This window comes from Rhizophagus irregularis, chromosome 31, assembly GCF_026210795.1.
Source record: "Rhizophagus irregularis chromosome 31, complete sequence".
Classification (NCBI taxonomy): domain Eukaryota; kingdom Fungi; phylum Glomeromycota; class Glomeromycetes; order Glomerales; family Glomeraceae; genus Rhizophagus; species Rhizophagus irregularis.
The window spans coordinates 712,322-728,221 of record NC_089459.1 but is presented as its reverse complement, the minus strand read 5'-3'; the positions used below and the strand labels follow the sequence as shown (position 1 = coordinate 728,221).

Genomic DNA, 15,900 nt, shown 5'->3' with positions numbered 1-15,900 from the left:
TTTTCCATCAATAATTTTATAAATTAAATCAACATCATGTTCAACATTATCAAGAGGTTTACAACCAGTTGTTAATTCCCACATAATCATGCCTATACAATAAATATCAGATGATTTAGAAAATTTGGCGCCTTTAAATATTTCTGGTGCAATATAAGGTATTACTCCATATATACTGCTATCATGTGGAATTTCATTTGCAGGCTGTGATAATCCTAAATTTCCAATTAGATATTGATCTATTTTACATGAGCCATTTTCAATTATTTCAACTAATATATTTCCACTATGAAAATCTCGATGTACAAAATCTTTTTCATAAATAGTTTGAAGTCTAAAAATAAAAATTGATTATTAATAAAATTTTATTTAAATAATTTTAAAATCATTATTAAATAACGTTAAGTTATAAATACCCATCTGATGAAATTCGCCACAAAATGTGCAATTTTTTCTTTCATGTAATCTTTGCAAAATTCTTTCGTAAATAATTATGTAAATCCCCTCCATTTGCATATTTCATTATAAACATAAATTCTTTTGTTATAGGATCTTTTGTGATACCATGATATTTAATAATATATTCAAATTTACTATCATAACATTGATAAAGTGATTTTAACTAAAATTTTATAGTTTAAATTAGTATATTAAATCTTTTTTAAAAAAAACAAATTTTGAAAATTAATTACCTCATTTAAAAAATATTTATTTAGTTCTTGAGAATTTAAAACTTTTTTAATAGCAACAACTTCTCCATTAATTAAAGCTTTATAAATAATACCAAATCCTCCTTCTGCTATTTTTTTTAAAATTTTAATTTGTGAATATGGAACCAATTTTATTTTCAGTTTTATAGAGTGATAATTAAATTCATTCAAAAAATTAAGAAATCTTTGAGAATCTCCTAGAATTTCAATTTCATTTATTTCTTCACTGGTAAAATCAAGTAAATGACTTGTATAACATGCTTTTGGATGAGATTTTACAATAAGATTATTATGCTCAATTGGTGCATTTATAAATTCCATAATATTGCTTTTTAATTCTTCATTAATACCTTCAATTTTCTCATTTTTGGGACGAAAAATCTAATCTTCAATGATAATTCAAACTTCTTTAGAAGATGGCCTTTTTAATGAATCTTCATCCCAGTATTTTTTCATTAAATCTATATAACATTGTGGAGTATTTTCAATAATTTCAGGACGTTCACCTTTACAAATACTTAAGGCAAGTTGAAGATCATGCGCTTTATCATTAAATGGTGGAATTTCAGATGTAAATTCCCACATAATTATAGAAAAACTATATATATCACTAGCTTGAATATAATCTTAAAATTTCAGGTGCTATAAATGATAAAACTCCATAGATATCATTTTCTTTTAAAAAAGATTTTGCAAGTTGATATAATCCTAAATAATCACTAATAAAAATTCCATATATATCTTCTTCATACTTGTTACATAAAATATTACCATTATGAAAGTTATAATGAATAAGATCTTTTTTATGAATATCATTAAGACCCTTATTAATAATTTGAAATAAATAAAATAATTTTTGTTCCCAACTTTTTGTTATTTCTGTTAAATATCTTTTTAAACTATTCTTGTTTGTAAATCCATATATGTTAATAATTTCATCTGAATTAATAATTTTCCACTATAAAAAAATAATATTTAACTAATTAATATAAATAAATTATAATATTAAAAAAAAAAAATATTTAATCATACTTCATTTAACAATTCATTTAAACTTTCATCTGAATTATTAAGATAATCAAAATATTTAAGAATTACTTCAATACTAATATATTTAGCTATATATATAGTACCAAATTCTCCTTTATCATGATATTCAATATTTTCAAATTTACCATAACAAACCCATTTTAATTTATTTTTAGAAATACATTGATTTACAATTTTACTTCCACTAGTGCCAAATCTTTAAATATAAAAATGAAATTATATTAAAAATTAAAATTAAAATAAAATTTACAATTAAAATTTTAAATATTAAACAATATTAATTATACTTACTCTAAATAAAATTATAAGATTTTAATATAACTAATTAATTAATTAAATTTTAAATAAATAGTATACAATAACTTCAGTTAGTATAACTTACCAACTAAAATAAATTACCAAAATTTTTAAAAAGATTTAGTAAATATTATACAATTATAATAAATTAATATAAAAAATATTGGATTATTATAATTAAAAAAATGCAATACTTACAGGCTAAAATATTTTAAATGATTTTTTAAATAAAGAATTTAGTTAGTTTAAATTATGTAAATATTATATAAATATAATAGGATTAAATAAATAACATACTCCCTATATTATTAATAAATAATTTTTTAAATAAAGAATTTAGTTAGTTTAAATTATATGTAAATATTATATAAATATAATAGAATTACTTACGATCTAAAATATTTGAATAATTTTTAAATAAAGAATTTAGTTTAATGAATTATATGTAGATGTTATTATATAAATAATAGAATTACTTACCATCTAAAATATTTGAATAATTTTTTAAATAAAGAATTTAGTTAATTTAAATTATATGTAAATGTTATATAAATGTAAAAGAATTACTTACGATTTAAAATATTTGAATAATTTTTTAAATAAAAGAATTTAGTTAGTTTAAATTATATGTAAATATTATATAAATATAATAGAATTACTTACGATCTAAAATATTTGAATAATTTTTTAAATAAAGAATTTAGCTAGTTTAAATTATATGTAAATGTTATACAAATATAATAGAATTACTTACTATCTAAAATATTTGAATAATTTTTTAAATAAAGAATTTAGTTAGTTTAAATTATATGTAAATATTATATAGAAATTATATAAATATAATAGAATTACTTACGATCTAAAATATTTGAATAATTTTTTTAATAAAGAATTAGTTAGTTTAAATTATATGTAAATATTATATAAATATAATAGAATTACTTACGATCTAAAATATTTGAATAATTTTTTAAATAAAGAATTAGTTAGTTTAAATTATATGTAAATGTTATATAAATATAAAAGAATTACATACTATCTAAAATATTTGAATAATTTTTTAAATAAAGAATTTAGTTAGTTTAAATTATATGTAAATATTATATAAATATAAATATATAATAGAATTAAATAAATAACTTATAACTTACTAACTATAAGAAATTACAAAATAATTTTTAAATAAAGAGTTAGTTTAAATTATATATATGTAAATGTTATATAAATATAATAGAATTACTTACGATCTAAATATTTGAATAATTTTTTAAATAAAAGAATTTAGTTAGTTTAAATTATATATAAATATTATAAATATTATATAAATATAATATAATTACTTACAATCTAAAATATTTGAATAATTTTTTAAATAAAGAATTTAGTTAGTTTAAATTATATGTGAATGTTATATAAATATAATGGAATTACTCACGATCTAAAATATTTGAATAATTTTTTAAATAAAGAATTTAATTAGTTTAAATTATATGTAAATATTATAAATATTATATAAATATAATATAATTACTTACAAACATAAAACTCTTTCCTGTACCGTTCACGTCCATTTTTCATACAAGAAATATTACGCTTTTTTCTCGTTAAATTACTAGAAAAATAGCACTTCAGTATTAAGACAAAAGTGTTCCTTAGTTTAAACAACACACTTTTTATTATCACTCTTTTCAGTTCGAACAAGTTCACAAGGCTTAATAGTCCTTTAAAGACATAAAAGTTTTATTTTCTTGCGAAATTTTTTCAAAAGAAGGCGTAAATACCGTAAATACGGTGTACCAATCAGATAAAAGATGCCGAATAAAGAAAGTTTTATCGGCTATACTTTTTTCTGTCCAGAAAAAGTGAAATGGTATACGGGGGCTGATACGATATACTCCACCCGAAAAGGAAAGTCCTACATCCTTTTACATGTAGATTCATTACAGAAAGAAAAAGATATGTTGACGATTGTTACTAACAATAGACATATAATAAAGAAATATAATAAGCCTTATTTGATTAATTCGGATCGGCCTATGATGAATACTAAATACAGGATTTTAAAATACTTGACGAGTGTATTTTGTGGGTTACCTATTGATATAGAAACTAGAAACAAGTATTTTTTAAGAATATGTCAATTATTATTGGATAAACTTGTAATTATTGAAAATAAATTGAAGAAACAAGAAAAGAACAGACAAACTACAACTTATATTAAATTTAGTCATGGTAGACGAACATGGTATTTGGGGTTTTACATCCCATGCTCGTTTTGTAATGAATGTCTGTCTTTATATAATGTTAAGAAATAGAAAAGTTTGTCAAAATTGTCGTTCAAAGGTGATAGTAACTCCTACACCTCCATTGCAAACACAGGTCGAAAAGTGAAAAATCAGGCATCAATCAGTCACCAATCGGTCACCAATCAGATACCTGATTGGTGACCGATTGCGATGATTGGCATTTTCGCCAAATACTCGCCAATCAGGCAGTTTGCTAACTTTTGATCCAGTGATCAGAAAAGAATGAAATATAGCTCATTGGAATCGTCTCAACAAGACGAATCTAATGGTGGTAAAATCGCATCTCTAGGATTAATAGTTAATAAAAAATTAAATAAAATATAAATAATACATTTTTATTTTTATATTTTACATCAGGAAATTTTATAGTGCGAAGAATTGCGTAAGTTTACGATTTTGTAAGTTTACGAAAGTTTATGGCATAATATTTCGAAAAATTTCAAAATATTACGTAAGTTTACAATTTCGTAAGATTTATGTGATATTACGGTTAAAATATTACGTAAGTTTTCAATATCGTAAGATTTACGCAATATTACGGTCAAAATATTCTGCAAATTTACGAAACTGTAAACCTGCGTAATATTACGGTTGAAATATTTCGAAAATTTACGAAACTGTAAACCTGCGTAATATTACGGTTGAAATATTTCGAAAATTTACGAAACTGTAAACCTGCGTAATATTACGGTTGAAATATTTCGAAAATTTACGAAACTGTAAACCTGCGTAATATTACGGTTAAAATATTTCGAAAATTTACAAAACTGTAAACCTGCGTAATATTACGGTTGAAATATTTCGAAAATTTACGAAACTGTAAACCTGCGTAATATTACGGTTAAAATATTTCGAAAATTTACGAAACTGTAAACCTGCGTAATATTACGGTCAAAATATTCTGCAAATTTACGAAACTGTAAACCTGCGTAATATTACGGTTGAAATATTTCGAAAATTTACGAAACTGTAAACCTGCGTAATATTACGGTTGAAATATTTCGAAAATTTACGAGATTGTAAACTGCATATGCAGTAGAACGTATACAAGGGGCATGTGATACTATTGAATAATCAAAAATAATATAAACACCTTTTCTTTTATATAAACACCTTTTTTTTTAAGTTTGGGAAAGCAAATTTATTTTTATTTACGAATTTTTTATTATTTACAATTTTTATGTTAAAAATTAAAGTAAATTCTAATTTTTATTATAACTTAATAAAAAAAATACACATTTGATACTTGTTCGCTACTATTTTATAAAATAAGACGCGTATTTTTATGGCACGATGGTCAGTACGCATGCAAAAAACTGAGCTCTATTCCAGACGATCAATACTACTCACTTAATAAATAATAAAAAAATAAAAATAATTATCTTCTTCTACGATACGTAGGTAAGTTTCTCCTGCTACGATCGTCACGCGCGACTAAAATTGATCAAATTTATCAAATTTAAAACATGAACGTAAATATTAATTATAAATTTTATTATAGTATAATTACCCGGCCTCTCCCAAAATCTCGTTCTAAATTCGCGATAATATCTTGCGCCGGTACGCGTCCACAGCCGCCGCCCAGGGTTACCATTACGATAAAGGACATAGTTCTAAATATCAAAATCAGTTTGAATATTCGGTAAATACATTTAATTTATATGAATGTAATGTTATTTATTTACTTACATGGTAATCCCTGACGAGGTTCCTCCACTTTTGGCTGCACTGTTGCCCGGAAACCCTCATTCGAAATATTCTATTTATTCTGATTCAATTAAATGGATTGGTTAATTTGAATTTAAATTCTTTCTTAAAGAAATTATAGATATTAGTCATATGAACCTATTGGCAACAGAGTCCCAAAAAATCTTGGCGGCTTCTACCATTAATATTATGGTAGGCACGGTTTCTGTCGCGGCGTATGTCGACAAGTTCGTCCATCATAGCCCAGTTCCAATGGACGTTATAGGAACGACGACGTGTTTGGCGAGGCATTATTAGATTTGATTTGATTTTTATAATTTGATTTTGGGATGAGTAAAAATTTGAAAGAAAGTCGTAAAATGTCACTTTAAATAAAATTTGAACAATACCTCTTTGGTTTGATTTTATTTCTCGTTTCAATTAAAATTTAATTTATTAGACTTTTCATCATTAAACATATTAATTAAATCTCATGCGGATATGGATTATCTAAATATAAATATCATGATTCTAAATATAAATATAAATCACTTAATTTATTTTAATTTTTTTTTAAAAAAAAATCTTAGTTTGATTTCAATTAAAAATAATTAAAAATCATGTACATGATTTCAATTAAAAATAATTAAAAATCATGTACATGTTTTGGTTATTTAAATATAAATATCAATATATTATATTTAAAAATAAACCAATTTATTATTAGCACATTCTATTGAATTTTAAAAAAATCAATTTTTTTTTTAAAAAAAATCATCAATATATCATATTTAAAAATAAAACAATTATATTCTGATTAAATATTTTGCGTACATTTCTTAAAAAAATCATAAAAAAAAATCTTGTACGTCGTACATGCAATTACTAAATATCATCCCCTTGTGATAAATAAAAAATTACGCAACACAAATTCAACACAAACTCAACACAAATTTAACAAATTTAACGAAATTTGGCCAAAATTAATAATTTTTTACCAGAATTATCAACACAAATTGAACACAAATTGAACACAAATTTCAGTCACGATTTATTTACGTCACACCCGTGTTGTTAATAATAATAAATAAATAAATCTGCATTTTATTTATGATATGGGAAACGTGACCATAAATTCTTTAAGGATATAATTTTATTAAAATAAATCAAAACTCCTATATCAAGTGACTAAAAAATATATTTATTTACGAAATATTCATTTTGTTTATCAAATCGGACTATGTGAACGACACCACGTATAGACTCTATAGCTACAAAGTTATATAATTCTATCAATTTTGCGTGAGAACATCCATATAAATATGGGTTCCTTTTAGATTTAAAATCGTACCATTGAATTAATGCGAGATTTAGCGGTGGGTCTGTTAATACTTCTGCTAACAATAAGGCCTATAAATAATAAATATTTATTAATACTTTATAATAAATTATTACATAAATTGGAAAAATACCTGTCCATAACAAAGTCCTTTGTCTGATATATAATCATTTGATTCTTCAGAATCCATTGAAATAGCTATGTCCGCTAAACCATACTTTATTATGATACCTGTTTGTGGCACGCATTATGGCACCATTTTCCAGCGTTACCGATCCGTATATGTTTATTCGGGTTTCACCAATAATTGTGAACCCATCAAGTAAATCTAGATATGAATCCGACAACTTATAAATCTAGCAAAACCGGTCTGCATTTTATTGTCTACGGAATCTTTTTTTTCATTAAAAAATGTATTTGCATCTTGTAAAGAGAAATCAAAGAGTCTTGCAGAAAATTTACAAGTGCGAGGTGTTTTTGCCGGATTCACTGAATGTTGAGACATTCTAATAGATATTGCTTGACGTTTTATCTATTAATTTAATTTCCATCTTAAGTTATATAATAAATATATACAATAAATAAATTTCCAAATACTTACAGTTCGTAAAAGCTGAGGTTCGACATCTTTTTTATTGCTAATTCGGTAGGGTATTTTAACGAAATATTTGTGGAGACTTTCGTAAGTTTATGTGGTATAGCCGTTTATTGCGCCATAAGATCGTATTGAGTCAATGATAGCAGTAAACCATGAATGCAATTTAGGCAACTTCAAATTGGAAGGAGAAACAAATTTAAAAGCCTTGACAAACATCCGCGCCCATCTATGTATTGCATCCTAAAATTTAAATGTTAATTTAATTTATTTAATTTAAATTTTCGATTTTACTAAAATTTTAATACATACATTAAATTTCTCCAAGTCACTTTCACTAAATTCTTCATATCTACTTAAAATATACATTTCATTCCAATATTCGTACAATTTCACAAGATCATCATTATTTACAAAATTATCTACTTCGTTATTATTTTCATCATATAAATTATCAATAACAAATATCATGACTTTCATCAAACTTCGATATTCATTAGCAGTTAATCTTGCAATTGACTGCAGTCCATTGGAAAAAATTTTAATGGCGGGAAAACGTGGAATTGCTGCTAGACGGCGATCTACTTCTTCAACTAATTTATTACCATTAACATGTTGCAATTTTAAGATATCGCACGTGAAGATAATTTGATAACGAAATAAACCCAAATCTAAATGATGCATTCTGTCAGGAACAGTAGCCAAGTAGATATTTATATTCCTTGATAATATAAATATTTATAATTAATATATATATATGTTATTATAATTATTTCTACTTTTGCATACTTACGGCAAATCCCAAAAAAAATTAGGTACAGATTCTATGCAAACAGATTTTTGTGTATCATTTTCAAAATATTTACGCATTTCATCATGAGTTCTTAGTATTACATCATTAACCGATAAGTTTATATTTGCAAGATTGTCCCTTTTAATTAAACAGGAGTGACATGGAAGGCTTGAATTGGAGGATTTATAAACTAAACAAAAACTTGCGGCTTCTGGCCAATCTGCAATAATAGTTGAAACTCTAGGATAAAACCAGGTATTTTCATTATTTATAAAAAGGTCTATACCATCTTTTAATAAAATAATTGGTTCTAGTAAATGACGTAAAGATTTATGAAAGGTATCACGAACCAGATCTTTATTTGCAGCTTCTAAAATTGGTAAATATCCCAAAAGTTGCTTTGCATCCTGTTTATTACGACGCCATATTGGAATATTGCCTAATGAAATATATATTGGATGCAATTGACTTTTTCCTAATGTATCTGTAGTTGTTGCATCTGAATATAAAATAATTGATAATAATTTGGAACCAGTAGGTAAGGATTCTTGCGTAGTTTTCCACCATTTTCCAGTGTTTTGTTCACTGTAAATACTTTCTCTATTATACTATAAAATAATATAAATAAATTAAAATAAATATTATTTAAATTATTGAATTAACTAATATTTACTATTTACCTCATAGTTTTCGTAAGATAGCGCAAAATTTTGTGTTATGTCAGGGAACAGTTAAGATATTTTTGATGCACTGTATTAAGTTTTGATAATAAAGAAAATAATCTTTATCCTTATGTTTTGTTATAAGAACTTTACTAAATTCTAAATTAGAAAACTTCATATTATTCATAAATGCTCGTCCCTGTTCAATATTTTTTGGTAATGGTGATTCTGTAAGATTTGAATGTTTATTAAAAAAACGTATTATTTCATTACCACCTTTATTGTTTATTTTATATTTCGTTACTAATAACATTAGATCTTTATAAGCATCATTAGGAAATTCTGTGCAAGTTTTGGTATTGAGATTTTTGGGTTCTTCAAAAATTTCAGGCTCTTCAGATGAATCTAATATATTTTCAAAGTTACTATCTTCAAGGCTCATCTCTGATATTGCACTTCCAATACTGTCAAATGACATATTTTGTACATTATTATCATCATCCACCTAAAATTATAAACCAAAATGAGTTAGTATAATTTGAGCTTTTTCTTTAAAAAGAATAATCTGGAATAACATAATTACCTCAACTTTATCATTTTCATATTCACTACTTAGATTACTTCTTGTATCCATTTCACTGCTATATTTTTCACTATCATTATTATCATCATCATCTTCTACTTCTACTTCTACATTTTTTAAGCATTTTTGGGCGTGTTGAGTATATGCAAAGCGTTGACTGAATATTCGCATACAAAGGGGGCATTTGAAACTCATGTTACTAAATTAACGCGTCAAATTTGATGAAAAGTATCAATTCACTATTTAATTTATATGAGATTATGTGTGCTAATAAAATTATATTGCAAATTCATTGTAAAAATTTAATGAATTAATTGAATGGATTACAATTGATTGAGTTATTTGAATAGACACGACTACGCAAATTTACGCATTAATGAATGGAACTGGCTGTAAGAATCTGGTGGCTAATATCGCGGAATCATTCGCAATTTTACGCATTATAGCAAAATTTAAAATATGCGAAACACTCAGCAATTTTGCTGTCGGGAACTTGCCGAGTTCGTGGGTTGGCAAATCTAAAAATAAATGTAACAAGTCTATGATGTACCATATAAATATTGTTTATTATTTTATTTACTATTTCAATTTGCCGGCAACCTGCCAAGTGAATCTGACAGCAAAAGTGCTGAGTGTTTCGCATATTTTGAATTTGCTGTAACGGGCTGTAAGAGTTCGGATGGCCGGCTAATCATCTGATAATCAGCCGCAAATTTATTGGCTTAACACGGCAAATCACTTTTACAATAATGGACGGATGATCAGCCACAAATTTATGCGATAATCAGGTTATAAGCGCTATCAATCTGATCAGCCAAATGAGTTCACTGGCTGCAACTTTTTTTTCCATGCATAAAAGCCCCAACATGTGTAACATGTTATTTTTTTATAAATTGGATTTGATTAATATTTCGATTGTACTATGTATGTGCTTTTACGAGATTTTTTTTAAAGTTCTCTTATGAAAGTGTTACAATATTTTTTCGTAATATCACGATGCAAAATTTTTGCATTAGTACATTCATTTTTCGTAATATTTCGCATTAGTTCATCCATTTTTCGCAATATTTCGCAAGTTTTTTTTCTTTTTTAGTATAGAATGGCGGAAATTACCTTATGACAGCTTGCCTCCTTTTTCTGAATTTCTGATTCATGTATTTCCCCCTTTTTCCTCATCCTTTTCGAATTTTCTAGTTCACCTTTTTCTCATATATTTCCTCTTTTTTTCTCATATATTTCCTCTTTTTTCTCATATATTTCCTCCTTTTTCTCATATTTTCGTTTCAAATTTATTATCATAATGGCTACAAAGCGTGGCGAAAACGAAGAATTGACGATAATGAAAGATTTTCAAAACGTAGTACTGAGGGTAGCGAAGCTGAGAAGCGAGTGAGAATATCCGATGATAGTGTTGATGGTATATATGACATAATATGTATCATATTCTTTATAAAAGAAATTATATAATATATAGTTAAATTATATTTTATTGTTAAAGTTAATAAAAAAACAATAGAAAAACTATTAAGAACCAATTCGCAGATAATTTCTAAGCTTGAAGTTCTTATCACCGGACAAAAAAAATCTCGAAACCCGTCTCTCGAGCATAGAAAAAAAGCTCAACGATAATAACAAAAATAATAATAATACAATAGATCCGGAGTATGTAAAGGTAATAAAGATGAATATTATTTAATGTAAACCTGAAATGCTAACCTCGTTTGATTAGGAGCTCGTTAAGAAGGTGTCGAAAATTTTATTTGAAAATTTTGTTTATCCTTCGCAAGACGAGTACAAACTCGCTACCGAAAAATATTTAAAAGACGAAAATCCGGAATTTATGCGCGCCAGTTCAAAAAAATCAATGGATTATTTTTTTCGAAAAAAAAATTGCCCCGACTGTAAGTTAAAGCAATTATGAATTTTATTAAATTTCATACTAACATTTTTTTTTAATAGTTAGTACAACAACATAGAAGCATACGAGGGACGTTCACGTCCAGAGTTAAAGACGTTATGTATTCTGTTTTCGAAGCGGACTGGGCATAAATTACCGTCTATTAACACTCGAGGCTAGTCCGTCAAAGATTCAGGAATGGAAGAGTAAGGCGGAGGTGAAAAGATGTTACAACAACCTATTTAAAAAGGTTAAAGATGGGCAACCTACGACATATATGTCGCGATAATCGATAAGTTGCGAAAAGAAAATAAAAATCCCTCAAAAACACAAATAACGTATGCGATTAGCATATGCGAAACGTACTTAAATCCTAATAATCAAAACATTCAAATGAGCGAAAGTATAATGAAGTCGAAGATAATCAACAACTTAGTAAGTTTTTAATTTACAATTTGCAAAATGTGAATTATTTGAATTACAGTTTATTTATTTATTTATTGATTTTTAGCAAAAGTTGGAAAATAGGGATAAATTTACACATTCGGACGATGATTCTCATGATGGTAATGATGTAGACGATGGTGGTGATAGAGCAGCTGACGATAGAGCAGGTGCGGCTGATAATGGTGTGACTAACGATGGTAGGCCTAACGATGGTGCGGCTAACGATGGTGGCGGGTTAACGATGCGGGCCAACGACGCATATGCCAACGATGGCATAGCTGACGATGATATACTTTCTATTGACTCTTATAACACGGAGGAGGAAGGTCGGTATGTAAATAGTTTATTAGAGAATTATGGGTTGCATAAAAAATAAATATTATTTTTTATATATATCACACGTAATAGCATTTTTTTTACCATAATTAATATAGTTTTAATAAATAAAATGGTTATTAATTCTTAACAACACGGGTGTGACATAAATAAATCGTGGCTGAAATTTGTGTTCAATTTGTGTTCAATTTGTGTTGATAATTCTGGTAAAAATTTGTTAATTTTGGCCAAATTTCGTTAAATTTGTTAAATTTGTGTTGAATTTGTGTTGATAATTTTTAATTTATCACGAGGGGATAATATTTAGTAATTGTGCATATACAATTTCTGTGATTTTTTAAAATGCGGATTTCCGTAATTTTACGATATCGTATTTTCTGGCCAATCAAAATTAGGCTGATCCTTGCATGTGATTTAATCATTTAATCATTTAATCATGCACGCGTTTTTGTCTTATTTATTTTTGTTTCTTATTTCTTTATTCTTTTGTTCAATATTTTTAATTTTTTTGTCTCTTCTTTCTATTTATATTTCTTTAATTATATACAATATATTTACATATATTTCATAATTTATTGCTTTGCAGGTATAGAAATATTTGTTTATTAATACTAATTATTTTCATTTTTTTTTACCTCTTTGTTATTTTGTATCGTAATACTAACAATAATATCCATGTTTCCTTTATTCCTTTTTACTTGTACTTTAATACTAACGATACTAACAATACTAACAACATGTTTATTTTTTCCTTTCTCTTTATTTCTTTATTCTTTTGTTCAATTACTTTGCAGGTATAGAAATATTTATTTATTAATACTAATTATTTTAATATTAACGCGTTTTTTTTTACCTCTTTGTTACTTTATGTCGTAATACTAACAATACTATCTACGTTTCCTTTATTTCTTTTTACTTGTACTTTAATACTAACGATAATATCCATGTTTCTTTTACTCCTTTTACTGTTTCTTTAACTCTTTTTACCTTAATACTAACAATAATAACAATATTTCTTTTATCTTTATATCTAATACTAACGTTACTATAGCTGTTTCTCTTCTTTTTACGTCTAATAATATTGTTACTCTACTCTTTCTTTTTTTTACTTTTATGTATTCTGTATATATTAATAAATACTTGTAATTTTTTATGATTATATCTAATAAAACATACATTATATAAACTTATAGTACAGAAAATGAAGTATTATTTATCGAAATATTTTGAAATATTACGAAATATTAAGTTGTGTAAAATCACAGAATATTACGAATCGTCAAATTATGGAACATTACGCATCATAGAATTTCGAAATATTTTAAAAAGTTGCGAAGTATTACGCAGTAAAATTACGGAATATTACGAATCGTAAAATTACGAAGCCTTGCATACAGTAATATTTCGAAATATTTTAAAAAGTTACAAAATATTACGCTTACGCAAACTTGCGGCGGGTCTGAAAACTTACGAAATATTATGTAAAATTACGAAATATTGCGAACCGCAAAATTACGGAATATTACAAATCGTAAAATTACGAAGCTTTGCATATCGTAATATTTCGAAATATTTTAAAAAAGTTACAAAATATTACGCTTACGCAAACTTGCGGCGGGTCTGGAAGCTTACGAAATATTATGATGTGTAAACTTGCGCAACTTTTCGCACTATATAATTTCCTGATGTACTTAATTTCTCATCAAGTATTAATTCTGGAAATGAGATTTTACTACCATTAGATTCGTCATGTTGAGACGATTTCAATGAGCTATATTTCATCCTTTTCTGATTACTGGATCAAAAATTAGCAAACTGCCTGATTGGTGACGGTATTTGGCGAAAATGCCAATCAGGCACCAATTGGTTACTAATCAGATACCAATCAGCTACCTGATTGGTGACCGATTGGTGCCTGATTTTTCACTTTTCGACCTGTGAAAATGTGTTCAAGGATTTTAGTAAAGTTAAACAAGTAATAAGTAAACGCGTTGGCGTGTCTTATACAAAAAAAGTTTTGATAGATAGTGGAGCACGTAAATATGCAGTTACGTATTCAAATTTGCAGATAAACAAGCAATTTAAGACATCAAAAGAACAAGAAAAGTATAAAAAGAGGTTTAAAAATAGCCTCAAGAGTAATAAAAATAAATGGCAGGTCACAAATAATGAAATTGGATCAAAAGTACTTATTTCCAAACATAAATTGAAACGTAGACATGATATTCTTAAGAAACAATACATATCAGAAAAAGAAATGGAGTTTCTGGTAGATCAAGTTACAAGTGAAGTTGGATACAAAATGTTAATAGATGATATTTTTATTAATCATTCTTTTAACGAAGAACATTTTTTTGAATTAAGAAAGAAAAAAGATGATTCTTTTAAACGAAAAGATAGTAAGTTAGCAGAACAGTCGAGTAGTGCTGGTTAAAGTACTACGATAGACAATATTATTACGGACCTTCAAGAAATGGAAATTAGTGGACAGAATAATGTCGCTCCTTGGCAAGAAATACTCAATAGACGAGAACCTATTACAAGGGCAGAATTTCATCAGGGTTTGAATAGTATTAGAGATAAAAGTCTTTTAACGACATATTGTAATGGGGTTAGAAGAGGAAGGCGTGGACGTGGTATTACTCATGACTACGTGGTTAATCAGTGTGCAATTAAAGCTTGTAAATTAAAGCAAGGTATGTTATATTAAGGAGACAAAAATATATAATTAGTTATTCTTGTTTTGTTTTTCTATTTTCTTTTGTGGGATGGCTAATTATTAAGAAACAAATTATCAAAAGTGAAAAAATGAATAATTATTTTAGGATTTTAGATTATTCCTTATCTGATAATATTTACATAAGGCTATTTGGTTAGAAAGAAAAATATATAGTCAGTTTTGTCTATTGAATTTATTTTTAGTTTCACATCATTCCATATTTGATTATATTTACATATGGCAAATTTTATTTGAAAGAAAAATATATAGACTTTCCAGAGTTTTATCGAATTATTTGGAAATGTTTTCGTTTATTTCATCATTCTGTATCCGATAGTATATACATACAGCTTTTTTAATAAAGAAAGAATCATACATGCACGTTATTTATAACGTGTAGTAAAGGAAAAAAAGCAGTGCGGTATTAGCGGTAAAGATAAAAAAGCTAAGTCACATAGTAATCGCACTGAAGTGAGTGTT

The 15,900-nt window shown here is 26.0% G+C and overlaps 5 protein-coding genes across 5 annotated transcripts; 2 read left to right on the top strand and 3 right to left on the bottom strand.

Annotated features, from left to right (window-relative positions):
• Positions 1-457: 457 nt before the first annotated feature.
• On the bottom strand, positions 458-1,031 carry OCT59_022259 (uncharacterized protein; the record flags this gene model as incomplete). Its single annotated transcript, XM_025319842.2, has 2 exons — positions 458-622; positions 693-1,031. The coding sequence occupies 2 exons, from the start codon at positions 1,029-1,031 to the stop codon at positions 458-460; spliced, it is 504 nt and encodes a 167-aa protein (XP_025172762.2).
• Positions 1,032-7,237: 6,206 nt separating this feature from the next.
• On the bottom strand, positions 7,238-7,578 carry OCT59_022258 (uncharacterized protein; the record flags this gene model as incomplete). Its single annotated transcript, XM_066144700.1, has 2 exons — positions 7,238-7,459; positions 7,522-7,578. 2 exons carry the CDS (start codon positions 7,576-7,578, stop codon positions 7,238-7,240), a joined length of 279 nt encoding a protein of 92 aa, XP_066006136.1.
• Positions 7,579-9,496: 1,918 nt separating this feature from the next.
• On the bottom strand, positions 9,497-10,216 carry OCT59_022257 (uncharacterized protein; the record flags this gene model as incomplete). Its single annotated transcript, XM_066144699.1, has 2 exons — positions 9,497-9,943; positions 10,022-10,216. The coding sequence occupies 2 exons, from the start codon at positions 10,214-10,216 to the stop codon at positions 9,497-9,499; spliced, it is 642 nt and encodes a 213-aa protein (XP_066006135.1).
• A 2,095-nt stretch (positions 10,217-12,311) lies between these two features.
• OCT59_022256 (uncharacterized protein) lies at positions 12,312-12,741 on the top strand (the record flags this gene model as incomplete). Its single annotated transcript, XM_066144698.1, has 2 exons — positions 12,312-12,353; positions 12,430-12,741. 2 exons carry the CDS (start codon positions 12,312-12,314, stop codon positions 12,739-12,741), a joined length of 354 nt encoding a protein of 117 aa, XP_066006134.1.
• A 2,217-nt stretch (positions 12,742-14,958) lies between these two features.
• Positions 14,959-15,411, top strand: OCT59_022255 (uncharacterized protein; the record flags this gene model as incomplete). The annotated part of the gene is made up of 2 exons (XM_066144697.1): positions 14,959-15,100; positions 15,173-15,411. 2 exons carry the CDS (start codon positions 14,959-14,961, stop codon positions 15,409-15,411), a joined length of 381 nt encoding a protein of 126 aa, XP_066006133.1.
• Positions 15,412-15,900: the final 489 nt, after the last annotated feature.